Below are 22,822 nucleotides of genomic sequence, written 5' to 3' on the forward strand. Positions count from 1 at the left end.
ACTTGCATTTAAATGTGTCAGATATTAATGTGTTTTTCAGTGGCACCATCTAATTTAGTTGTTTGGTGTCTTGCTAGTGAGAACTCACTGTAATCTAAACCTTGTATTACAGGATCAGCATGAGCACCCTGATAAACGACCGTGGTTGTTTTTTCCAGTGTGATGCTGGCAGGAGGCTTGCATAAACAGCGGAAGTGCTGATGTTAATTGGTGGTGCAGGAAAAAAATACTACCTGTAAATGTATTTGATAAGGTGTTGAGCATGGTGGATGGCTCAGCACCTGAGTATCTACAGTCTTTGTTCTTTGTTACCAGCTCAAGTCTGTGTGGTTGCCAGCTTCGGGCAGTATTCGGACATGCAACAGTTCCAGCATAAACAGCTAATCAGTGCTCTCCCAGAGCAAGACTGGCATTTATTCGGATGTTGCAGAGTGCGATCTTTGAAGGATTGATGACATCAAGGAAAAAACGTGAAGCAGCTGGTACTTTGCCCGCCTAGTTCAGATAGGTGTGATCTCTCCTTGGCTGGCTGCTGGAATGGGTCAGAGGATTTACCCAAAAGCCAGATTACCCCAGGCGGGTGGAAAAAACCCTGAAAGGAGGACGTTTCAGGTTATTTCTACGAGGTGCTCTGCGCTGTCTCGGCCCCTGCGGGCGGGCAGTGGTGCGCATGCGCACTCCGCGGGCTGTCAAGGCCAGCGCATGCGCCCTCCCTGCCGGTCCCCGGGCTGCCCCGCGCCTGCGCAGTGGCGCGCGAAGCCCGAGCAGCGGCGGCGGCGGGCTGCGGCGGGGGGAAATGGCGGCCGCGGTGCTGGCGGCGCCGGAGGGCGGCTCTGCCGTGATGCCGGCGGGGAACGCGGCGGCTTGTTCTCCGCCACCTGGGCCCTCAGGTCCGGGTTCGTGGAGCCGCTCCTTGGACCGAGCCTTAGAAGAAGCGGCGGCCAGCGGTACCCTCAGTTTGAGCGGCAGGAAGCTCCGCGACTACCCCCGGGCCAGCGCCGCCAACCACGACCTCAGCGACACCACCCAGGCCGGTGAGGGACGCGGCGTTGAGGGGAGGGGGAGGCGAGACAGCGGGGAAGGGGATTAGGGAAAACGCCTTACCCTGCTCTCGCAAGCGCCTCAGGGCTGGGGGCAGCCGGTGTGATGGGGCCTGGCGGCCCCCCATCAAAGAGGGCTTGAGGGGGCCTGGCTGTCTTCCCCGCCCCCTCAGGGAGCATTGGGGGTGGGAGGGAGGACAGCCAGCCCTTCGCTACGAGTGAGGATGAGGTTATCAATTTGCTGCCTCTTCAGTAATTTAAAGCTGAGTGCATAAGGAGGAGAAATTTCCACAGAGGATGTTCCCCCCCCCCCCCCCCCGCCATTTCTCTTGAAAAGTGTATGTGCGGGTGTAGAGAAAGACTTCTCACCGGAGGCGATGCTTGGCATATTTCTCCTCTTGGGCCGTTTCTCCTTCACGCTTTCGCCCCCTCCCTTCGCTCTCCGCCCTTCCTCTCCGACTGAGAGGCAGGATGGAGAAGTTGCAGGGTACTCCTCCTTCCTCTGCCCGTCGTGGGTCTGGCCGATGAGATCTCTCCATTTGTTGGGTGTTTTTCTTTGTCATCTTCACGCTAGAGGTGTTTCCCTTATTGGAGGCTGCTTTAAAAAGAGTTATGAGGTTTTTCTCAGTACTGCCACTTACTGATGTGGTTTTAGCCAGACATGTTCTTGGTCTGATGTATGTATATGTGAGTGTGTGTGTGTATATACATATTTACACACCCTTGTCATCGCTCATCTTGTTCTGTTGACAGGAGAAACAAACTTTCCAAGAAGGGCTGTCAGGTGTGCATATGCTAAAGACAACTGTTTCTTGTGCTCTTATGCTTCTGTTATTGTCATTTCTGAAAGCTGTAGGCAAGACGAAAGGTACAGTGAACAGAAACATGTCCCTTTTCTCCTCTGCTATACCTATGAAAATATTAAGGATTTTTAAGAAACACTTTACAATGTACAGTAATCAATAGGGCTGTTTTTTCCTACTGCTCCTCAAAGGTATTCATAGGAGTAGACTAAAAATTCATACTAAGCACCTTGATCATAAGCATTTGTGGAGTATGTTTACATATTGCTGTATTGAATAGAGAGGTGAGACTTGGGAAATGAGAGTTTGTGCAGGATGTAGAAATTTTTTTAGTGTATTATATAAAGTATGTTTATTTTGATTGTCTACTTGTATAAGTGAAGTAAAAGTAGTTTTAAATGGTGTCAGCATGCTATTTGTTTGTAACTTTGATTACTTCCTATGCAGTCACTTAGATTTTTCTGGTGTTTTGTGCTGTGTTGTAGCTTAGAAATAAACTCTAAGCATCACTTCTTAAAAGTTACCATGTTTGTTAGTAACTGTGTTGATACACTGTCAGTTAAGTAATTCAAAATGGAGCCTGCTTTAAAATTGTCTGACTTCATATTCTGTCCTGTAACATCCTATTTATGCACAAATCTGTCACTAATACAAAAAAATACAAAAAAACCCCACCCAACAAAATCATCTTGAGACAACTGTGATTTGACTTGAACACATCTATTAATAGGAAACACTTCTTGTTAGGGTATAAAATTTTTTTGTTCAAAGGATTTTCTACAAATGTGGTCACACAATGAATATGTAGTGGGCTAATCTGTGAGCAAATGCAGCATACACATTTGGGAGAGATTTGGGCTTTTTGTTTATAATACTATTCATTTACTGTACTTTTAAACAATTTGTGGGAATTCTTGTTTCTGCCAAGGTCCCCATCTATTGTGATGAATATTTGCATTGTAGTTGTTCAAGAAGCATTAAATGCTAATAAGCGGCAGTGCATACCATACACTTTTGTGCATTTATCATCACAATGAACCTTAGAAAAAAACTACAACTGTTCTTAAGTTGTAAAAAGCAGGGCTTATTGGAGAGGGTGGGGGACGACACATTCTGTTTAAATTCTCTGTTTTGAAGCCTGCTGTGAATAACTTAATCTTTTTTAGCGTGGTCTGTTCTATGACTTTTTTGTTTTGAATAAGGCTGGGCAGTGTAGAAAAATCCACTCAAGTGTTTCTGACCCCCAGTTTTCAGTTGAGTGCTCAACCACAAATTTAATCAACTTCTTTCCCCACATCAATTTTTCTTGTGAAATATCCAATTCTTTTGTATGGGAGTAGCCACAAATAATATGGTATGATGTATATGTGTGTTAGGTGTTATACACACTTAAAATAAACATTTTAAATAACCTCCTAGACTGTAGCCTCTGAGTGCCTTTCTCCATGCTGTGCTGTGTGTGTGGAGTTCCATAAAAATCATTGGAATTACTTCCAAAGTATAAAACCGATGACAAAATAATGTATATACAAATCTTACTCCTTTTCATGTGACAGACACCTCTCTAGTGTGGATCATGTTATACTGGTAGAGCTCATTCCCGTTCTTGCAGTAATAAAAGTAATTGCACGTCACTAACTGCATCAATTCTAAAGAGGTGGGAATGAATCACATCCCTCATTAATGTAACTACACTGCTAGAAAACCAGCATCTAGCATAGCCTTAAGCCTTAACAGAATCACTGGCCTTGCCTAAAAGCTGTTGTTAATGTAGATGAACCAGCAAAGCGGGTCAGGAGGAACCAGGCGTTAGAGATTAGATGCTTGATCAAGAGTGCTCTGAGGTTGATGGTGGGTGAGGGGAGAATCCTTTTAAGTAGACGTCAGCCACAAGGCACATTTTCAAACGTTAATGGGAAGGTGACATTTCTTTGGATCTTTTAGGGGTTCAGGGTTGACAGTAATATTAACCCTGGTGCTCAAGCTGCAATATCTTTTAAGTACCGTTCTTAACTACTCACTAGATAATCATCAGAGCTGAGTTTCTGGCAGGTGTAACTTAACTTAGGAAAAATATTTGATAAACAGATCACAGAATATCTCTAGTTGGAAGGGACCTGTAAGGATCATTGAGTCTAACTCCATGCTCCTCACTGGACCAACTAAAACTTATGAACAGATCGGGCTTGCTACATTTTTATTCTGGAAGTTAATATATTTCTGTTAGGCGTCAGTGGAGAAATGAAGTTCCTTGTTAATCATTTGCCTCAAGTCATGAAACTTCACTGGAAAGTGAGTTCTCTAGTGTTGTCAGAGCCTCAGCTACTTCTGGGCACTGCTGTCTTCCTGATGATGATGATGACCAACAGGCAGCTTTTTAAACCAAGACTAGTGCTCGAGCTTTGTTCTCGAAACTGAGCAGGTAACCACGCATTGAAGTAATAGTGAGTTTCTGGTTGTTTTGTGCTTTGACTGGAATTAAGATCATGTAATAAAAAGTCAAATTGAAGGTGGAACAGTTGGTGTTTGAGAGCTTTGGAATGGGGAAGGTAACTCCCTACAGTGAGTGATGCAGTAATCTCATCTAACGTTTTTGTACATGTGGGGTGGCTCATGTACAAGAAATGCAGTGTAATAATAATTTAGATACTGAAAGAGGGGAAAAGCAGCTGTTCTTTTTGCTTATCCCTTACAACTTAATTGGAATTTTAGGAAGTGACTCAAGCTTACAAAGTTCATTGATGAAGAATGAGCAAGCTTCTTCATTAACAAAGCAAGGATGTGCTTCTCATTTTCTTTCCTACTCTTTCATTTAACCTGCATTATCTATCCCCATTTTATCTGGGTTGAATTATGACCCATTTGTTCATTGCACTCTTTTTGTCGACTAGGGAATAGGAAAAGGAATGGCTATAAAACATCTAGTTAAATATGAAAGGAAGCACGGTTGCATTTTGCCAGTGTTAATGTAGACTCTGATGTCATTATTTGACAGCTTTCCCAGTGGCCTAAAGCATACATTGAGCAGAAAAGTTATTTATCAAATTCTCCGTGACATCTGTAATTACCTAAACCACTCACTGTCTCCACTTTTAAAGGAGAAGATGGGAATATATGTGAGTTTATGCAGTATAAGAAATGGCTGTTACATGGAAATCAACTAGTAAGATAATTACATGCAGCATACTATATCTTGTTTCTGGAATGTATTAATAGTGAAAAAGGATAGCAAGACTCTGAAAAGGATAAAAAAAATTATCTGCTACTACCCTTTGAATGATTTTGCCGGTAAGGTGTATCTATAGTTTTGTTCTTAGCAGTTCTCCATAGAAATGGTAAAATCTGACTATAGCATCAATAACATCTATATGCTAAGTGCTTACATGGATTTAGAAGGATTACAGTGACTATATAAGTCTTCTGCAGTAAGAGGTCTCATTGGTATTTTTCTTCCTGCCAGAAATTTAGTTGATATTACCTGATGAAATGTAAAACAGCTTGAGAAGTATTCAGTATGGCTCATACAGCAGTGGCCATATTTCCCAAGTCTTCATTCTTAAAGCCACAACAACAGAATCTAAACAAGCCTAAAATTAAATAATTGTTTGGAAAAAAAACCCAAACCTCTTTGGGTTACTGTATCTTGAATTTAATTTTATTATGATCTTTAAGATAACTTGGAAGGAAATGGGATTGTTCTTTGTTCAAGTCACAGGCTATTTGTCAGGAGAGTTTACAGTGTTGGTACTTAGATCTCTAAAGCTTCAATATTAAAAATCAAAACCTAACATTTCATTAGGGTAGTTCAGAGGCTTGTGCTCAGATTTGTGTACTTGCCTCTAGCCTTACCAAAACCCAAGCAGAAATACAATGTCCAAAGGTTCTTGTAGCTGTAGGGGTGAGACGGAGGGAGGATGACGATCTTTCTCCAAATTTTAGATGGCAATCTAGCTTGTTCCATTCAGTTCCATTTTTTTGTCTTACCTCCTGCTTGTGTCAGTCCCTTTATAATTTGACTATTGCTCCCTCTTGTTTTCTTTCTTGTTATGTTTCTTCTTATATATGTAGAAAGTCTTGATCTCGTGTGTTCTATGCATAAATACTGACAATTCTTAATCTAGACTAATGGAATTATCTGAGAGTGGTGCTTTGGTAAATTGAAGTCAGTTTTCTCTTTTTGTTACACTCAAAGTATGGAGTGCAGTAGACTGTTGTAGTTTATAGTTTGTTTTTGTGGAATGTGTTGTGTTGGTTTTTGATGGAGACCTGAGGCCTGCAGTAATGCGCAAAGGTTCCTGGCACACAGGCAGTCTTTTTGCCTAATGTTTTATAGCAACTGGGAAAGTGGAGCCTGAGCTTGTCGTTTCTAAGCCTTGTTGCAATAAAAGTACTGTGTGACATTCAGAATGCTTTTGTTTAGTGAGTTGAACTTTTAAACAAAAAAAAAGTCCCACAATCAAACTTTTACTACCAGTAAACTTTTCGAAGTGGTGTTCAGGACTGCATGTGTTTCTAGTTACTTCCCTAGTTGTCTTCCATTTTCCTGCCTCCATCATGATCAGACTTTTTTTTTTTTTAAATGTTGTCTAGTCTGCATATACTCTTAGTTATATTTTTGGAGATAACTGTAACTATGTAAAAAAATAAGGAGAGGGATTGATAGGTGAATATATTGAGTCCTGCAGTCACATGAAGGACAGATTAGAGTTCTGGAAAAAAGGAAATGTGTTTGTTCCTCTCATGGTGTTTCCAGCCCTCTTCTCCTGTGGCTGTATTATTGGTTATGTATTGGTTAAGTACTCTCTGAAGTTGGTCATAAATACACAGCCTAATGTGATCCAAGTTCTATGCTGGTGATGCCAAAAGAGGAAGTTCTGTCTTCATCTCCTGCTGCACAGTCAACACCATCAATCATACTGCCTTCCAGCAAGCTGCTTCATACTTACCTGGCTGAAAACTCCTTGGACTGCTTGCTATGTTTTCACGTGTATGTGTGCCAGCAAACAGCAAGGGTGGAAAGACTGTATGGGGTGATGAGAATGAGAGGGTCTGTTTTGGCAGATAGGTAAGCTTAAATTGACTTGCATCAATTGAGAAATCACATCTTAAGTCTATTTTGTAACCTTTTGCCACTGACCTATTGTAAAATTGCTAATTATTTTCTGTAAAACAATGTGCTAGCCTTTTGAGTTGGTGAGCCTAGGAATTTTTTCTTTCAGAGCGTGGCTTATAGAGCTGAATTACATTCAGTGAAACTTTGCTGCTGACAGATTTGGATCTCATGTTTTCATTTGGCAAAATACATTATTTTATGCAAGTAATTTTAAACTGATGGTTTAGGTTTAGCTTTAGAATGCAGTAGACATAATTAGTTTCTTCAGTAGAAGAACCAGCAGTAAAGAATTAGTTCGAACAAACACTGCAAATTACATAGCATGTGTTAAAAATAAAATTACATGGTAGCTAACAAAAAGGCCATAACTCAATTCAAGGGTTCTTCAGTCTGTAATAACTAATCAGGCTTGGATCTGATGGTTTCCGATGTTAGCCAAACAGCTTGAATGAATTGCAGTTGTGTATTTAGCTAAAGTCATGAGCTATGCAGTGTGCTTTCTTTTCTATCTGTTATGTCCCGCTTTCAAGAGGGGAGGGGTGAAAACCCATTCATGTTAAAAGTGTCTTGGCAGTTAGACTTCATCAGTGCATTGCTTTAGTTCTCTGAATTACAGATATTTAGAGAAGATGCAAAGGGTAACACATTGTTACTTTTCTTTATAGGATTGTTTTGCATAAGTTAGTACTTCTGTATATATGCAGGAGGAGGGCTTGCTTTTTCATTTGGAAGTACCCAGAACTGTCCTGATAGTCCTTTACTTCAGCTTCACTTACAATTCTCCAGTACAAACCCCTGCTTTCAACTGACAGAGTCCAGAAGTCTGTTTAGAGCGAGGAAAGTCTTTATTCTTTTCTTGCTGATAATACTACTGATTTGAAAGTAAATTTACAGTCATAGTCTTCTCTAAATGTATTTCAGGCACTCCAAAATGAGGATATGCCTTAAAAATCCAACTTGCCACGCAGCCCAGGTGTTGGCCGCTGGAACATTTGGTTTTAACCATAATCTGCTCTGTGCAGAGGGCAGTAGGATTAGCATGCACCTATTCAATTCCCTCCCCGCATTGTTCAATGACCCATGTGAATTTTGATCTCTTTATTCTGCTTATTGTTGAAACTTAGCTCTGAATACAGAAATGTGTTATTGTTGCCTTGGGCTTTTGGGTAGTGCTCCCTACTATTGAAAAAGTTTCAAATACTATTTTTCATGTAATCTCTGTGAAGTGAAGCAAGGTAATGTTACTGCATTTTATATATACAAAGCTTGGAATCGCACAAAATTGGAAAGTATGTGCTGATTTGGGGTACCAAATTCAAAACACATAATGCCTGAACTTTTAACCTGTAACAGTTTGGTTGCCTAATTTTTTTTTTTTTTTTTAAATGCAGTTCTTAATAACTTCAGGTGCATTGGTGACTCCTCAGGAGTACTGGAAATCAAGCCCAAAATCTAGAAAAATGGAAATACGTGATTAGTTACAACCTTTGGAAAAATGAGTTTAGAAGATTTGCTTAGTATTATGAAGCAAATATATGGCACTGACAGGATGCAATCTATTTTTCCAAAGCAACGTTCTCCAGCTTTCGGGTTAGCCGTCCCTTTTTCTTCCTGTAATTCACTGCTTTTTCTCGAATGTTTCTTCAGCAACAATCTCTTGCAAGATAATGTAACTGTGATCAGTCCTGATTCTCACAGGAATTTCATCTTGTCGGAAGAAATCTGCTTGAACAGAAAAATCTTGAAGAGGAATGAAAAGTGGTATGTGGTTGTTAATTAAAGATCTGTGGACAGTAGATATGCACAGGAAATGAGCAATTAAAGTTACGCATGCATCTTGGATTATAGACTATATGCTTGATTTAGCAGTGTTACATAAGTTTTTAAACTGAGTTTTCTCTGTACAAAATATCAGTGCCTTTTTCTCCTAATGCTGAATCCTAAATTCAGGCTGAATTTCTAGATTCAGTTAATTGGAATCATGCTGGCATCGATGTGACTTGTGAGCACAGTTCAAACCTTTACATCCATCAGTGCTTTCTTACTGAGCCAATAAAGTAGCTGAAGGTTGTTGTTCCCTGGGACTTGTCTGTAGAGTGGGATGCTCTGCCTCTGAGTTGTACAGATATTTGAGAGCAGAGGAGTGACGGGATGTGTAGTTCTTGGGTTCTCTACTTGGTGTACCGGAGGGGATTGTGCTCTACGAAGTTGGGGTTCCTCAGTGTGTTTGTGTCACATGTCCCCACCAATATGATGTTATCTCAGTTGTCTCCTCTGGTCCCCATTTTTTTCTTCATCTTCTTCATCCCAGTTTCCGTATCTTAACCTTTTCTTCTTTCCTTGTTAATCTTGCCCTCTGTCTCAAATGCCTCTCTCATTGCCAGCTCCAGTCTTCTCATCCCAGTTGTTAGCATGATAAAAAGAATAATAATCAATATCTTAACATTTGGTAGAAAATTCCTTTTAAATCCAAGGATAACATTAATTTTAGGGTGCTGATGAGACAAGTAGTAATTTAAACCTCCTTAGTTCATTATTGCCATTATTTACGGCTGTAACCGAACCATTTAGTTCAGTCATAGACCAAGGCTTTTACTGGTCTTTGAGTTGGTGTCACACATGCTATTCTCTAATAGTAAGAGAGTCATTGAGCACAATAATAGCAGGATGATCAGGTGCTTGTCATTACATTGACTCCAAGCTCAGCTATGGAATAAATGTTTTTGTAGAGGACCACAACTGAATGTGGTTATGAGCCATAAAATATGTGCTGCTTCCTTTTATTCTGCTGGAGTGCCAAGGGGTGGGTAGATTTGTGCTTAGCAGGGTGAAAATTTATCTGTGGAACCCATCTATGCTAAAACAGCAGTTATCATTTGAGCTGTAAATGTGCTGCAGAAGAGTCAAGTATTCTATATTGCATGGCTCTGTTCTGCTGTCATATTAGTCATGTCCCATCATTCAGGGAGGCCTGTGGGTCAGGAGATTGTTTTAATTACCCTTAAAAGTTACAGTGTAAGAAGGAAAGCTTCACTGTTGATACCCTTTGATGGTGATTAAATGTTAACTTTTCATTCTGAGCATGGTGAAGGAAATTTTCATGGCGAATACTACCCCCCATGACCCCCGTAATTGATACTGTTCAATCTGTCTTTTAGTCCTGTTCTCACTGAAAGCATTTTTTAAGATCAGTTTTCCAGAATGAATTTTCAATTTAAAGGTGCTGTCATATCATTTGTCATGAGACAATATTTAACTGCAAATTCCTTACTGTGATTAACTTAACTTTTTTTTTTTTTTTAAGATACTCACAGTTTTTTATCCCTGCTGGTTTTTAATTTTCCCTGAGGGGAAAAGAGCATTAATTTGTAATTTGAAATAAGAGGTAGAAGATTTTGGTTTATTCTGTTAGTGCCCAAATGCACAACAACTATTTAAAATCTTCCTGAAGTATTACATCCTTCTTTCTCTTGGCTAATTGATATGGTGAATGTTAATAAAGGGTGTTGAGTGTGAGCTTTATTCCCTCTTCATGTAGAGTAAGGAGGAACCTAGTTTTCTATTCAAAAACATTCTTTTTACAATCTGCTACTGTTTAACTGAGGATTTATTTATACTACCAGAAATATACTTTTAGGAGTATTAATTATTTAAAAACAAACAAACAAACTCCTAAAAAAAAACAAAACCCGAAACAACCCTTAATATCACAGAATCACAGAATCATCTAGGTTGGAAAGGACCCTGGAGATCTAGTCCAGCTGTTCACCTAGCACAGTTCTCACCTACAGCATATCCTTAAGCTCTAAATAGACCCTGCTCTTGAACACCTCCAGGGACGGGGACTCTACCACCTCCCTGGGCAGCCCATTCCAACGCCTAACAACCCCTTCTGGAAAGAAATGCTTCCTAATATCTAGTCTGAACTTTCCCTGGTGCAACTTGAGGCCATTCCCTCTTGTCCTGTCGCTTTCTACTAGGCTCTAAAGAGGCTCATCCCCAGCTCCCTGCACCCTCCTTTCAGGTAGCTGTAGAGTGTGATAAGGTCTCCCCTCATCCTCCTCTTCTCCAGACTAAACACCCCCAGTTCCCTCAGCCGCTCCTCATAGGACATGTGTTCCAGACCCTGCACCAGCTTTGTAGCCCTTCTCTGGACATGTTTGAGTAACTCTATGTCCTTTTTGTAGTGAGGGGCCCAAAACTGAACACAGGAATCGAGGTGAGGCCTCACCAGTGCCGAGTACAGGGGCAAGATCCCTTCCCTGTCCCTGCTGGCCACGCTATTGCTGACACAAGCCAGGATGCCATTGGCCTTCTTGGCCACCTGGGCACACTGCTGGCTCCTGTTCAGCTGGCTGTCAATCAGTACCCCCAGGTCCCTCTCTGACTGGCAGCTCTCCAGCCACTCCTCCCCAAGCCTGTAGCACTTCTGGGGGTTGTTGTGGCCCAAGTGCAGCACTTGGAATTTGGCCTTATTGAAACTTCTCCGGTTGGGCTCAGCCCATGGCTCCAGCCTGTCCAGGTCTCTCTGCAGAGCCTCCCTACCCTCGAGCAGATCAACACTCCCGCCCAACTTGGTGTTGTCTGCAAACTTACTGAGGGTGCACTCGATCCCCTCGTCCAGATCATCAATAAAGATGAATATGAAGATAAAGCTGTAGTTTCTCTCTGACTTGGCTTATATAATTGGAAGAATTAACTTTTTCCCAGGGCTATACTTTAAGCTATCAAGAATGTGAGGGGTTTCAAAACCACACCTGTATTGTAATTATTTTGAGAACTTTATTGATTATGATATGCCGTGGGTTTTTTAACTTTCAGTGGTTTTTCCATGTCATTACCTTCATCACAAGTTCAAGCGTGCAGATGGTTGTGATCATGTTGAATAAATATGAAAAATGATAAGCCTGAATAGAGTGTAGTACAAACTACTTGTATCCTGGATCTGAAACTTATATTTCGTTCTTGAGGATACTTTTGTGGCTACAAACACCTTTACATACCATGTTTTCTGAAAATTTATTCTTTCAGATATTGAAAACACGATGACAGTACTGTATTACAGGTTGCAAAGCTTGATTGCTGTTCTTGCTTTTTACAAAATGAGCATTTTTGTTCCTTAATGCAGGAATCTCTTCCAGTTCATAGAATATCATCTAGACCAAAGTATTAAAATACTAATAAAATAAATCTCTGAACATGGCTTTCCATGACAGAAATCTCCATTCCTTATGAAATTAACATGCTTCATGTTTTTCTTGAGTTTAACTTTTTCTGCACCATTGGCATTCTATTCAAATTGCTGTTAGGGAACAGGTAAGAGACTTCTGTGTACTGCTGTTAGTTAAGGAGTTTACAACACTTTGAAGAGAGAAGGCACAAAGGAAGTGGTACTTCCCCCCACCCCCATATTTCTAGTGCACATGATTTGTGTGTGAATTATGTAACTGAGTAATACAGATGTAATCTTTTAAACATCTGCCATCTCTGCTTTCACAAATATAGGCTAAAATGAGAAGTGCATCTGTTAATCTGTTAAATTTTTTGTGTCAACATTACTGCAGTATAATTTCTGTTCACAGTCCCTGTAGTGTGCTTCAGAAAGCGGTTAAGAAATGTCTGTGGAAGTTCCATTTCAATACCATGTCAGTTTGAAACTAGACCATTTAAATAGCTTTTCACATTTAAATAAAATTACAGTATTGTTCAGTTAATATTCCTTTTCTTAAAACAGAGTTTTCCTCTTTGGCTATGTAAAACAAAAGGCAAAAATACGTATTTTTATCACTAATGCAGTTGTTGGCACTTTTTGATAAGCAAAAATAGTTTGTGGTGTTATGGAGATCTTGATTCATAAAACAGTGTCAACCTACCTCTGACAAGTAGCATCTTTCTTGATGAGAAAGAAGATGAGTGAACAAGAGCTTAATACATGTGTACATACATATAAAACTGTAAATGTAACTTTAATTTTGCTTCACACCTGTAGCATCAGCTTAACTTCACTGTAATAAGCTTTATTTCCCTCTAGCTGTTCAAGAGCTTTCTCCATGTTACTTCCCATGTGACAACTTTTCCATGTAGCTCTTGTGAGACAGGAATCATTCCTGCTGTATTGTCGGTGTTAATTTTTCAGGAGATGTCAAACTGCAGTGGAAAATTTTAATTTACCAAATTTTAAATCTGTTCATGGCATCTTGTCTTATGATCGCTGCCACTCTTGCTGTCTTACTCTGCATCAATAAAATTCAATGCTCTGTGTTTCTTTTATGTAGTATTTCTTGTCACAGTTGTAACAGCTGTTTCTTCTTTGGCTGTAGTTGCAGTTTAATAGAGATGGGGAAATTCTTGTTTGTAGATGTTAAATATAATCAGATGAAATATAAACTTTAAATGCTTGTATTTTCAAATATATTTTATGGTGAGACTTTTCACAAGTTTCTTATTTTTGCTTTATAATAGCCTAAAAAGTTTTGTTAGAAGTATAGATATATTTCTGTTCTTCCAGCGATCTCGGGATAGATTTTCTTCATCTCAGACATACAGTAACGAGATCAGTACTACTTTCAGGGCAAGAGAAATATTCAGTACCATCACTGTTGTTAGTGTTTTATCATGATTTTTCTTTTTGTATCAACTTCAGATATCCTGCTTGACTCACATTTTCCTACCCTCACTGCTTTCTTTTTGCTGATCACTTCCATATTTATACTGAAGCTAAACGAATCTTTTAATGCTGTGCTGTTTTTATAATGTCTCTAAAAAACTGCATATCAGGGCCAATTATTTTCAGTGTCTAACCCTTCCATTTTGCTGTGTGTGATTCGTTGGCTTATTCTTCGTTACTCAGTGAAAATCAAATTTGTAATTCTTAAGCTATCCAGTACCCTTGCTGCATCAAAGCCCTTCTCTCCTGTCTCCCTGCTCCATTGTGCAGACTTCTGAAAGCGGAAAGTTGTTAAAGTTGAATTATTTCCATTAAGTCTCTTGATTAAAAATCAGGGAGTGATTGTTCGGTGGTACTATTTTCTATGGGTTTTTTGCAGTGCTGGAACTATGAGTTCACCTAAGTTGAAGACTGTTTTTCCTTTTTTCATCCAAGCCTGTTATCCTAGTGAGGTTTTGGGAAAGATAAGTGGATTGAATAAATATTAAACTTATGTTTTAACAATGCTCATAATTGTTACTAGGAAAAAAATAATAGATGAATCCAGAGGTTTGAACATGGACTTACAATGTGGCAATAGTTTTAGCTCCATTTTCAAAGTGTTTTTTTATGACTTTTGCTTTAGAATTAATTTTTTTTAAAGTCAGTTTCTTTAGTTGGGTAATGCCTTTTGTACCTGAAGAGACTTTATCTGGAGGGTTGCGGGGATGAGTTCAGTTACTGCACACTTCCCCTCGCTGCTAACTGTGAAGCACTCGTAAAATGAAACGCTGCTCTGCTGGAACGCAGTCAAGTATTTCATAAGCAGTGGGCAGAAGGCAGGGTGTCATGTTGCGAAGGAGCAGTAGTATGCTTTCATACATTTTGAGTGTCATGCTTGTGTCCATGTGTTAGCATGTATGAAGTAATTTCTCTGTAACTTTGAGGTTTTTCTATTTCAATTTTTTACTTACTTGGGAGTGAACACTTTTTAAAATAAGGTTTTTTATATAGAGAGTGCTCTAAAAATACTAGCAGTTAAAATAGTCATTATGAAATGGAATAATGGAGATCTTTGGAAGTGGAATTCTCATCATTGTTGTGCAGTGTGGGCAGTCACCACGCAGTTTTTCTTCTGTGGTTCAGTGTTTGTCAAGAATTCTTCTAGCAAGGCAAAAAGCTTTCATTCTCCTTTTTCTTCTGCTCCATGCAGTTTATACTGAGCTGCTATGGAGTTGTCACATGCACAAAGCAGATGTTTCTCCGTAGGAGCTGGAGGGACAAAAACAAGCCAAAAACTTTCAAAGTGACTACAACAATTTGAGATTAATTTCCATCACAGCCTCTTAAGAGTAATGTTTGCTGTTAAACCTTGACTTAAGCATTTTCCTGAACCAGGAGTGGGTTTGGTTTGGTTTTGAAAAAAAAATCTATTTTTAGTTTAGTTGGATCAGTTTGGATTTTGTTTTGTATGTTTGCCAGGGACTCATAATGTTTATTTCTCTGTGAAAAGATGTATACAGTTCACCTCAAATATTAATTTGAGAATGTAACAATAATTTTGATAACCTTGCTACTAGCTTTTAGCAAGCTTAGCTTTTAAAAAAGTGAAGATGTATAACTTTGTGACCATTAGTTCTGTAGTCGCTGATCCCTGCTTATGTCTGCATGGTGTGTTTTTGAGTGAAGGTGACTTTTATAGTTTCCAGATTCAAAATTTATTTCATATTATGAACATACGTTTTGGCAATTGCTGTCATTTATCTCCTCATTTGGCTGTTCTCTGTGTTTGATACGGGATATTTTCCATATATATCCTATACTGTTGTTTTATTTCTTGACACTAAAATGGCTTGTACTGCACAGATGACTTGGTAAGACTCCAGCCCTTCTAGAATTCTGGCAATAATTATCCTATTGAAAATTGCAACGCTGCTTGTGTAAAGTGTAACAGACTTTTTTTTGTTAGGGATGATGTCAGCATGAGAGATGGCCTCAAGGAGTCATTAAAAGAACATAGGACTTTTGACTGTTGGACTTCATTGACTTTTCTCCTCAATAAAATACCGTCTGCTGAAGACAGATCAGTGTCTGCCACTATATGAGACATATTTGGTGACCTTACTGTGTAGTCTGATGAAGCTGTATCTAAGTGCTGTAAATATGGAGGCACTCTGTTAAGAGCTTCAGAGAAACGCAGTAATAACAGGCATAAAATTTTATAGAAATGCTTGCCTTTCTCTGAAAGTAATTGGCCTTTTAATATGAAATTACTCACTTTGCTTTTTAGGACCTTGGAATTTTCAGTTCTGGTTTGAGCTGGTTTGTTTCTAACTCTCCACTTAACACATTCTGAAATGTGTTCACAGCTAAAATGTTTTTCTTTATGGTCTGTCCATCTATTGCTGACGTTAATATAGCATTCTGCTTAAGCTGTCTGTGGGGAAAAAAAAGAGTAAGGTAATATATTTTGAACTGATTGGTGAAATATAAAGGGGGGAATATGCAAAACTAACGTGATACAAGGTGAATTGTAGCTGTTCTGTTATTTGTCATATTTTATGTGAAAATACTTGTAGAGGGAGAATTTTGTGTATAATATTAAGATGAATTGAAGTCATTGCTAGCTTTTAGTAAACTACATAGATGAATGGTGGAAATATGAAGACTTTGTTAGTTGCATTTTACATTTCCAGCTCTCCCGAGACCTGTTTTGTGCCAGGTCTCCTTCCCCGAGTTGCGGTCTAGTCACAGAGCCATCGGAATTGCTGTATAAATGAGTTATTTCACTGATAGAGATGAAGGTCAGAGCAGAGCATTAAGCAAAGTGACAGTGACATACAGTTGTCCTCGCTGATAGTCTCTTCAGGTAGAACTTTCAGTAGGTATGAATGGATTGTTGAGGATGGGTTTTTTTAGTAGGTGTATTTAGAGTGCCTAAGCTGGTTGTGAGAGCTCCAGCTTGGCATAAATTTGTTCAGAAGGCACTGTGCTGCCTCACAGGGCTTTGCTAACCTGGCTTAGTGCTACCTAGGAGGTCTTGATACTCTTCTGTCAGCAGTGTCATTGCTTATCATTGTACCCTGTCTGCATTATGTTTTATATTAACCTGTGTTGTGCTTTATCCATATTATATGACCCTTCCCTCTTCTTTCTGAGTGGATTTTAAACTGTAGAGTATGGTATCTAGCATAGTATCTTAGAGCCTAATCATGAAACAGAGGAACTGATATTTATAATTTTTTTGGTTTCCTGTCTTTTTTGTAAGAAGTTGTATGTGCAGTATAGCTTCCCAGCAAGAGTCTTTTCTATTTTACATACCTTCTTTGAACATTACCTTATATACATCTGCATGCTACAGGTTTTCCATGTGAAAATGGAAAGGTGAGAGAAATGGAATTGAAGCAGATGGTAATGTATGTGATGACCTTGAAGCCTTCTGAGTGCTTACTGCCCAGTCACTGGATCGTGAGCAAAATGTGTTTCTTTAAATTTGTAGAAGTAAGGAAATGAAAACTTGCTACATAGAACACGCAGCCTTCTCTCCTTAGATGTCTTCCCCTTGCAATGCTAGCTCAGCCCTCTGTTCTGGAGGTGGCAGCTTATGTTGTGTCCTGTACTGAAGCATATTTTTGAATACAACTTACCAGACAAGTTGTATAACAACAATAGCAAGCTTTTTAATTAAAAATAAGATTAAAAAATATGTATTATTAAGCATTCCAACTCAAGCCTGCAAAAGAATGTCTTCAACTGAAGTTTAGTGAAATGTGAGTATAGTTTCAGGAGACACTGTCATAGCAGGTTGAAGAAATTGCAGCCATTTGCCACGTTCATTCCTATTTCTGTGCAGCAGTTCATCTCTGTGCTGTAAACCAGATCACTAAGAATAAGTTGCTGTAAGTTATGAAGTGACAACCAGGTTGGTTCTGCCCCTGTGAAAGTGAGAAGTTATACTCAAGTCTTGAGTTGTCGGCTGTCTTGAAGTATTCATGGGAAAACGAAGAGATGAAAAAGAAAATGAGAAATTGTTTCCCAATTGGGGAAGAGAGTCCATAGAAGGGCAGGTATGTTTCTCCTGAATACTGTGGGACAAGACCAGCAAGACCAGCTCAGGCCTAAGGGGAAGGAAAAATAGTGGAAAGCACTGATGCATTTGGTGGGAGTATGTCCATTCATTGGCATTCATTCTCCATGATCCTGAGTGTGAGAACCGAGTAAAGCAGATGTCTTAAATAAAAGTAAAAACAGATGAGGAAGAAATACAGGATGAGAAGTAAATTTCATGTTGGGATTGAGGGCCTGAATCAAAGCAGCAAGTCTGAACCATTCTATGATTCTAAGTAATGATGTTGCAGCAGAACATTTACGAAATGAGCTTGGTCTCCTTTGTTTCAGCCGAGATGGTTGCTTAATGCTAGAAGAAAACTTGAGGACTTTGATCTGATTCAATTCCAAGTAATGTCTGCTTAGAAAATCCTAATTAAAGATTTCCTTTCAGAAGTTGTTTTCTTTCTTCCCCTGTCTTTTTCTAAACCTTTTTGTAAAGGCAAGGCTTCAACTTGCCAATGTGCAGATAACAGCTGCTTTAAGGAGACTGTGCTGCCAAAGGAAGTCACTGCCCTTACATATCCGCCACAGTTCATGTAGGTCCTCCCCAAGTTAGCTTCAGGGAAAATCTGCAATAGTTTAAACAACTTACAAAAATCATGTGACCTAACTTGACTGTTTTTCTGCCTGATGTGAATTGGGAAATGTTCACACAAGAGTTGCAGAATCAGTAGCTTGCAGCAAAGGGCTACTAAGGAGTATCCAATAGAGGTGATAATTTTACACCAGTATAGTTAGAGGTGTATTTCCAAGGCTTTCAGAAACAGTTTTAAACTGTCTCGGTTAAAGTAGTATAAAAGGCTAGACATACAGGTTTCATGCTATGATTTGACTTTTTTCTTTTTTTTTCCTTCCCTTTTTTTAGTTTAAAGTCAACAAGAAGTAGGTTTGGGTCAAACCAAAATAGCCTCCTTTAAGCCAGGTTTATCAATGAAGGGGTGTGTGCTGCCTTACCACCTTTGTAGGTGTGGTCCAAAGGCTGCTTTCCCTGGAGATAAATACTGTATGTATGTTTTGCACAAAAAAACAGAAGGACTCGCAGTGCAGCTGGCCGATGAGGAACTGAACTTCCCCAATTTAACTGAACTTGGTGAGCTAGAGACTCTGGTTCATTTCCTCAGTGTTAAATCTCTTGCAACATCGCTTCTCCAACTTTCACTTTGGCTTTATGTTTTAGGGTTTGAAAGAGAAGCATGATTGTGCTGTGGGCTGGATGCCCAAGTTTAGTGAGGAAAGGGAATGAAATTGCTGGAAGAGGGAAGATTGGGGAGGGGGCTGGGGGCTGTGTGGTGGCGTCTACCAAAAGCTGGAAGTAGAGCATATGTAAAAATTTCTTTAACCCCAAACCCCATAGGAAGGGGTGAGTTAGAATTAATCCTTATTTTCAAACACAGATAAACAGTTCCACTTCTGATGTAGCAGTACATGAGTTGCAGTTCGTATTCTGTCTGCAGCTTGTCCTTGTGTTTACTGACCAGTCATAAGGCCTAGCTGGTAGGTCATCTGACTTCCTTCATCTGTCTCCCTTTTAAAGCCACTGAATTCTGGTTCCTGCTTATCTGAAAAGTGGTTGCATCTCATTCCTGAAGTGTTTGCTTTGCTCCACCATGTGCCGTCCTTAAAATATCATGCTGTGTACACAGGTACATATCTGTAATGAGCCAAACTAGAGAATAAATCTCTGTATTTGCTACTCCTAAAAGAACTCTGTGTTTTATTAGAAGTGTGTGTTAAGGAACAAAAAAAAGTGCAGTTTCATGGTTATTATTAATCAGCTTGTCCAAATCCAAGCTACTGCCGAAAGTCATGGTTCCTTTCTTCTCTACTCATGCAGCCACACATTGTCGTCCTCTCCATTATATTGATGTTAGAGATTACCCATCTGCAGCATGAATCAGATCATGCCTCAGAAGGGCTGAAAACTATTGTGGTGGTGTTTTTCTGCAGGATTTATTCTCAGTAATGAGACCCGACTGACTGTATGGCTGCACTATCAGGAAGGCTGGTGCAAGCAAGGGGATGATAGCACATGACCAGTAAGAAATCATTCCTTTCACTGGCTTAGAATGACTGACTGTGAAGCCAGGGTCTACATTGAAAAATGAATAAATAATAGTTGACATAATAGCTTGATCTGTTTAGGTTACTGTTTTTCCTGCTCTAGATCCAAGTAGAGGAAAAGCAATTGGAGTCAATGGAGTATTAGAAGTTCTCAGTTCCTTGCAGGGTCTGGAGCTTGTCACTCTTGCCTGTTCTCCAGTAACCACACAAGAACAACTGTATAATGGTCTTCTGTAGTTTCTACTGGTTTGAATTTTTCATTTTTATTTTTAATAAATAAGCAATATTATTCCTTGCAAAAGGAAAATGAAATTGTTTTGCAGAGGAATTGGCATTGTATTCCAAGTTGCTATTTTGATTAGAAGGTTTATCCTTTTCTTGCAGTACTCATGTGGTCTACTCCTGTGAGAAAATTACACTTTTGCTGGGAATGTGCTTTCTTGTCAGAGGACATACAGCCGCTGACATTAAGTGCAGGACTGTAAAATATGTGTGTGTGTTTAGTCAGTGTTTTTTATGGTGACACCTGTGAGGTTTTCATTCATGTGTAAAAGAAAAAGCTGAACTACAGCAAATATGCATTAAAATCATGTGGAGAGAAAAAAAGGAGGGAGAATGGGAGTTGGTGCTTAGAATCTTCTGTTTTCCTCTTTGATCCCAGGTATGACTGAGGGTTCTTATTTAGTATAATTAAAGTTCTTACAGATCTTTGTACAGAGTTTGTTGGGGTTTTTTTTTCTCCTAGTCTTAGCAGAGGATGGTGAGTGTTGCAGAGACTAGGCTCTGTAACTGAGAGTTGTGCTTGATTCATTTCTTAGTTATAATGGAGAAGAGTTGAAGGGGCAACTTCCTGCTAAAAACCCTAGTTCAAGTAATTTGGAAGCCAGATTCTGCAAAACTCCCCTGTGTGACTGTTCTTAAGATGCTCCTGAGTTATGAAACCTAAAAGCTAGCCAGGTTTCATTTGATAATCCAGGTGCTGAAGGAAAAGGTAAATGCTTTGACCAGAATTCTTGCTCACTAAAATTGCTTCAAGCAAGGGATTTGTGGGAGTTCTTTAGAGAAATGAGGGGTTTTCTTGTTTCTTAAAACCTTTGGCAATGATCTTTGTTATTTGTATTGAATATTCCAAAATAAAAGTGTAGCCAGAGGAAATAGCATATGTGAAACTTTGATCCACACATCTGAAACTTTACAATGATTTGGCAGTGATTTGAAACAGGTTTTATACAGGACAGTGAGTGTTAAGCAGCTTTGGTTAAAAGCATGCTGCAAACCTTGTCTTTAGCCCACAAGGCAGGAAATGTGGAGAGCTGATTTCAGCGTGAAGTGTAATCTTTCAGTTTGTTTTGCATGTTATGCAGTATATTCTCAGGTTGATGAAGCGGGCTTTGGTGGTGTGTTCCAGGTGTAGCACAGCTGAGTTGACATTTGGAAGAAACCACTAACCTTTGACCCGTTTTCTGTAACTGCAGAAATGCTAGCCTGTTCATGTTGCAAAAAACCAGCAGGTTGGAGATTCTTGGTTACAAAATGTTCATCCATGGAAGTTCTTAAAACACAGCTGAGTGCTGCTCGTACTGCTGCTAAGTAGGAATGTGATCCTACATATCAAGAATGGATCTGCTGAGAATTGAAATGTGATAAGTGTATCAAGGACAGATCACATATCTGAATCTAATTTTCCTTCATGAAATAGTGGAAACTGAAACTAGAAACTGGGGAATGTATTTCATTACAGGGCTACAAAAAGAATGTAGGTGAAAACAGTCTTCATTATGCCTGTTACTCGGATATTCTGGCTTGGGCAGCGGTGCTGTCGTGTCAGCAGTGTGCATTACCTAGATGAAACAAAGAAGGAACAGCCTTATTTTGGTTCAGTAAATGCCACTTTCTTCACCTTAACTTAACAGGTTTATAAGAAGTGTATCTTAGATACATGGGAGAACAGTTGGGAAAAGTTCAGGTTTGACAGGACTGGCAGGTAGAAGGTGAGTCAGGAGGTGACATTTCTGAGGTTTGTTTTAAATTAGGGTATGACAAAAGTGGTAGTGTTATATCACAGCAGGCAGGAAGAGGTAAAATCACCCGTCCTGTGTCAGGAAATCCTCCAGGTGTGAAATGAAGCTCTAAGGATGCCAACATTTTTAGTGCTTAGAAAGGAAAACATTCCCAAGTATGTACAGAGACCAAGAGCATCAGAATTACATCAGAGTTATTCTTTTATGATGATTTCTGGTTTTCTTGTGTAAGAAGAGTCGGTAGAATAATACTGGTAGCTCTTCTGCATAGGGCTATGCTTTCGTTTCTTTTAGTAGCTTTATGGAAATGTTTCCTAAAAAATTAGCGGGATCACAAGCATTGCTCTTCTCAGATTTTCATTTCAAGTTCTGAAATGTTTGGGAGGTGAAACAAATCAATTCATAAAACCGGGATGAATATGCATGAATTTATTTGGCTAATTGAATAACAAACAAATAGTGAAGTTAAGGTTTGTCTAACAATGTGCTTCAAATGCTTTTGGAAATGTGAGTAATCATTCTCATAAAGTTGATTTCTAAATGTCATAATTGAGCAATCGGTTGTCATCAAGTTCCTCAAAAGATCTGTTTTGTGACATTATCTGAAAGATGCCTGTAACCTAAGCAATTAATTTCCAGGGAACAGCCTGACTCTTCCGGAGCAGTAGTTGTAAATGAGTTGTTCAGGTGAGCTGCTTTCCATATCTGTGAGAATACATCAGCTACTTCAAGGACATTCTTCAGTGTGATTGTGGTTTTGTTGTTATCCGTGTGAAGCTGTGGAGTCTGCTTCTGGTCTTTAAGTTGTGTAGCAGGTCAGGGGGGAAGTCTGTTTACACAGTTCCAGATTTTGAACATATTTCTTCTTGAACAGCTGTACTTTGTCCTCTTACAGCAGTTCATTCTGCCTTTTGCCTCTTCACTGTACTGGCTGTCAGCCTCCTGGTCACTTATTTGCTTACCTAGTTATTTATATGAAAATATATTTTTTTGCTTACCTAGTTATTTATATGAAAATGTATTTTTGT

At 39.3% G+C, this 22,822-nt stretch overlaps 1 protein-coding gene across 16 annotated transcripts in view; it reads left to right on the plus strand.

Annotated features, from left to right (window-relative positions):
• Window positions 1-721: 721 nt before the first annotated feature.
• LRCH3 (leucine rich repeats and calponin homology domain containing 3) overlaps window positions 722-22,822 on the plus strand; it is a 69,081-nt gene continuing 46,980 nt past the window's right edge. For 9 of the 16 annotated variants that reach the window (XM_074912168.1, XM_074912182.1, XM_074912166.1 and 6 more), the window contains exon 1: window positions 723-1,034. In XM_074912168.1, the coding sequence (XP_074768269.1) occupies window positions 797-1,034 (238 nt within the window). In that variant the 5' untranslated portion in view covers window positions 723-796. Of the gene's footprint in view, window positions 1,035-22,822 lie in introns of all 16 variants that reach the window. The other 7 variants (XM_074912178.1, XM_074912180.1, XM_074912173.1 and 4 more) reach the window with 2 other exon arrangements.

This window comes from Athene noctua, chromosome 8 (genome assembly GCF_965140245.1).
Source record: "Athene noctua chromosome 8, bAthNoc1.hap1.1, whole genome shotgun sequence".
In the NCBI taxonomy this organism is placed as follows: domain Eukaryota; kingdom Metazoa; phylum Chordata; class Aves; order Strigiformes; family Strigidae; genus Athene; species Athene noctua.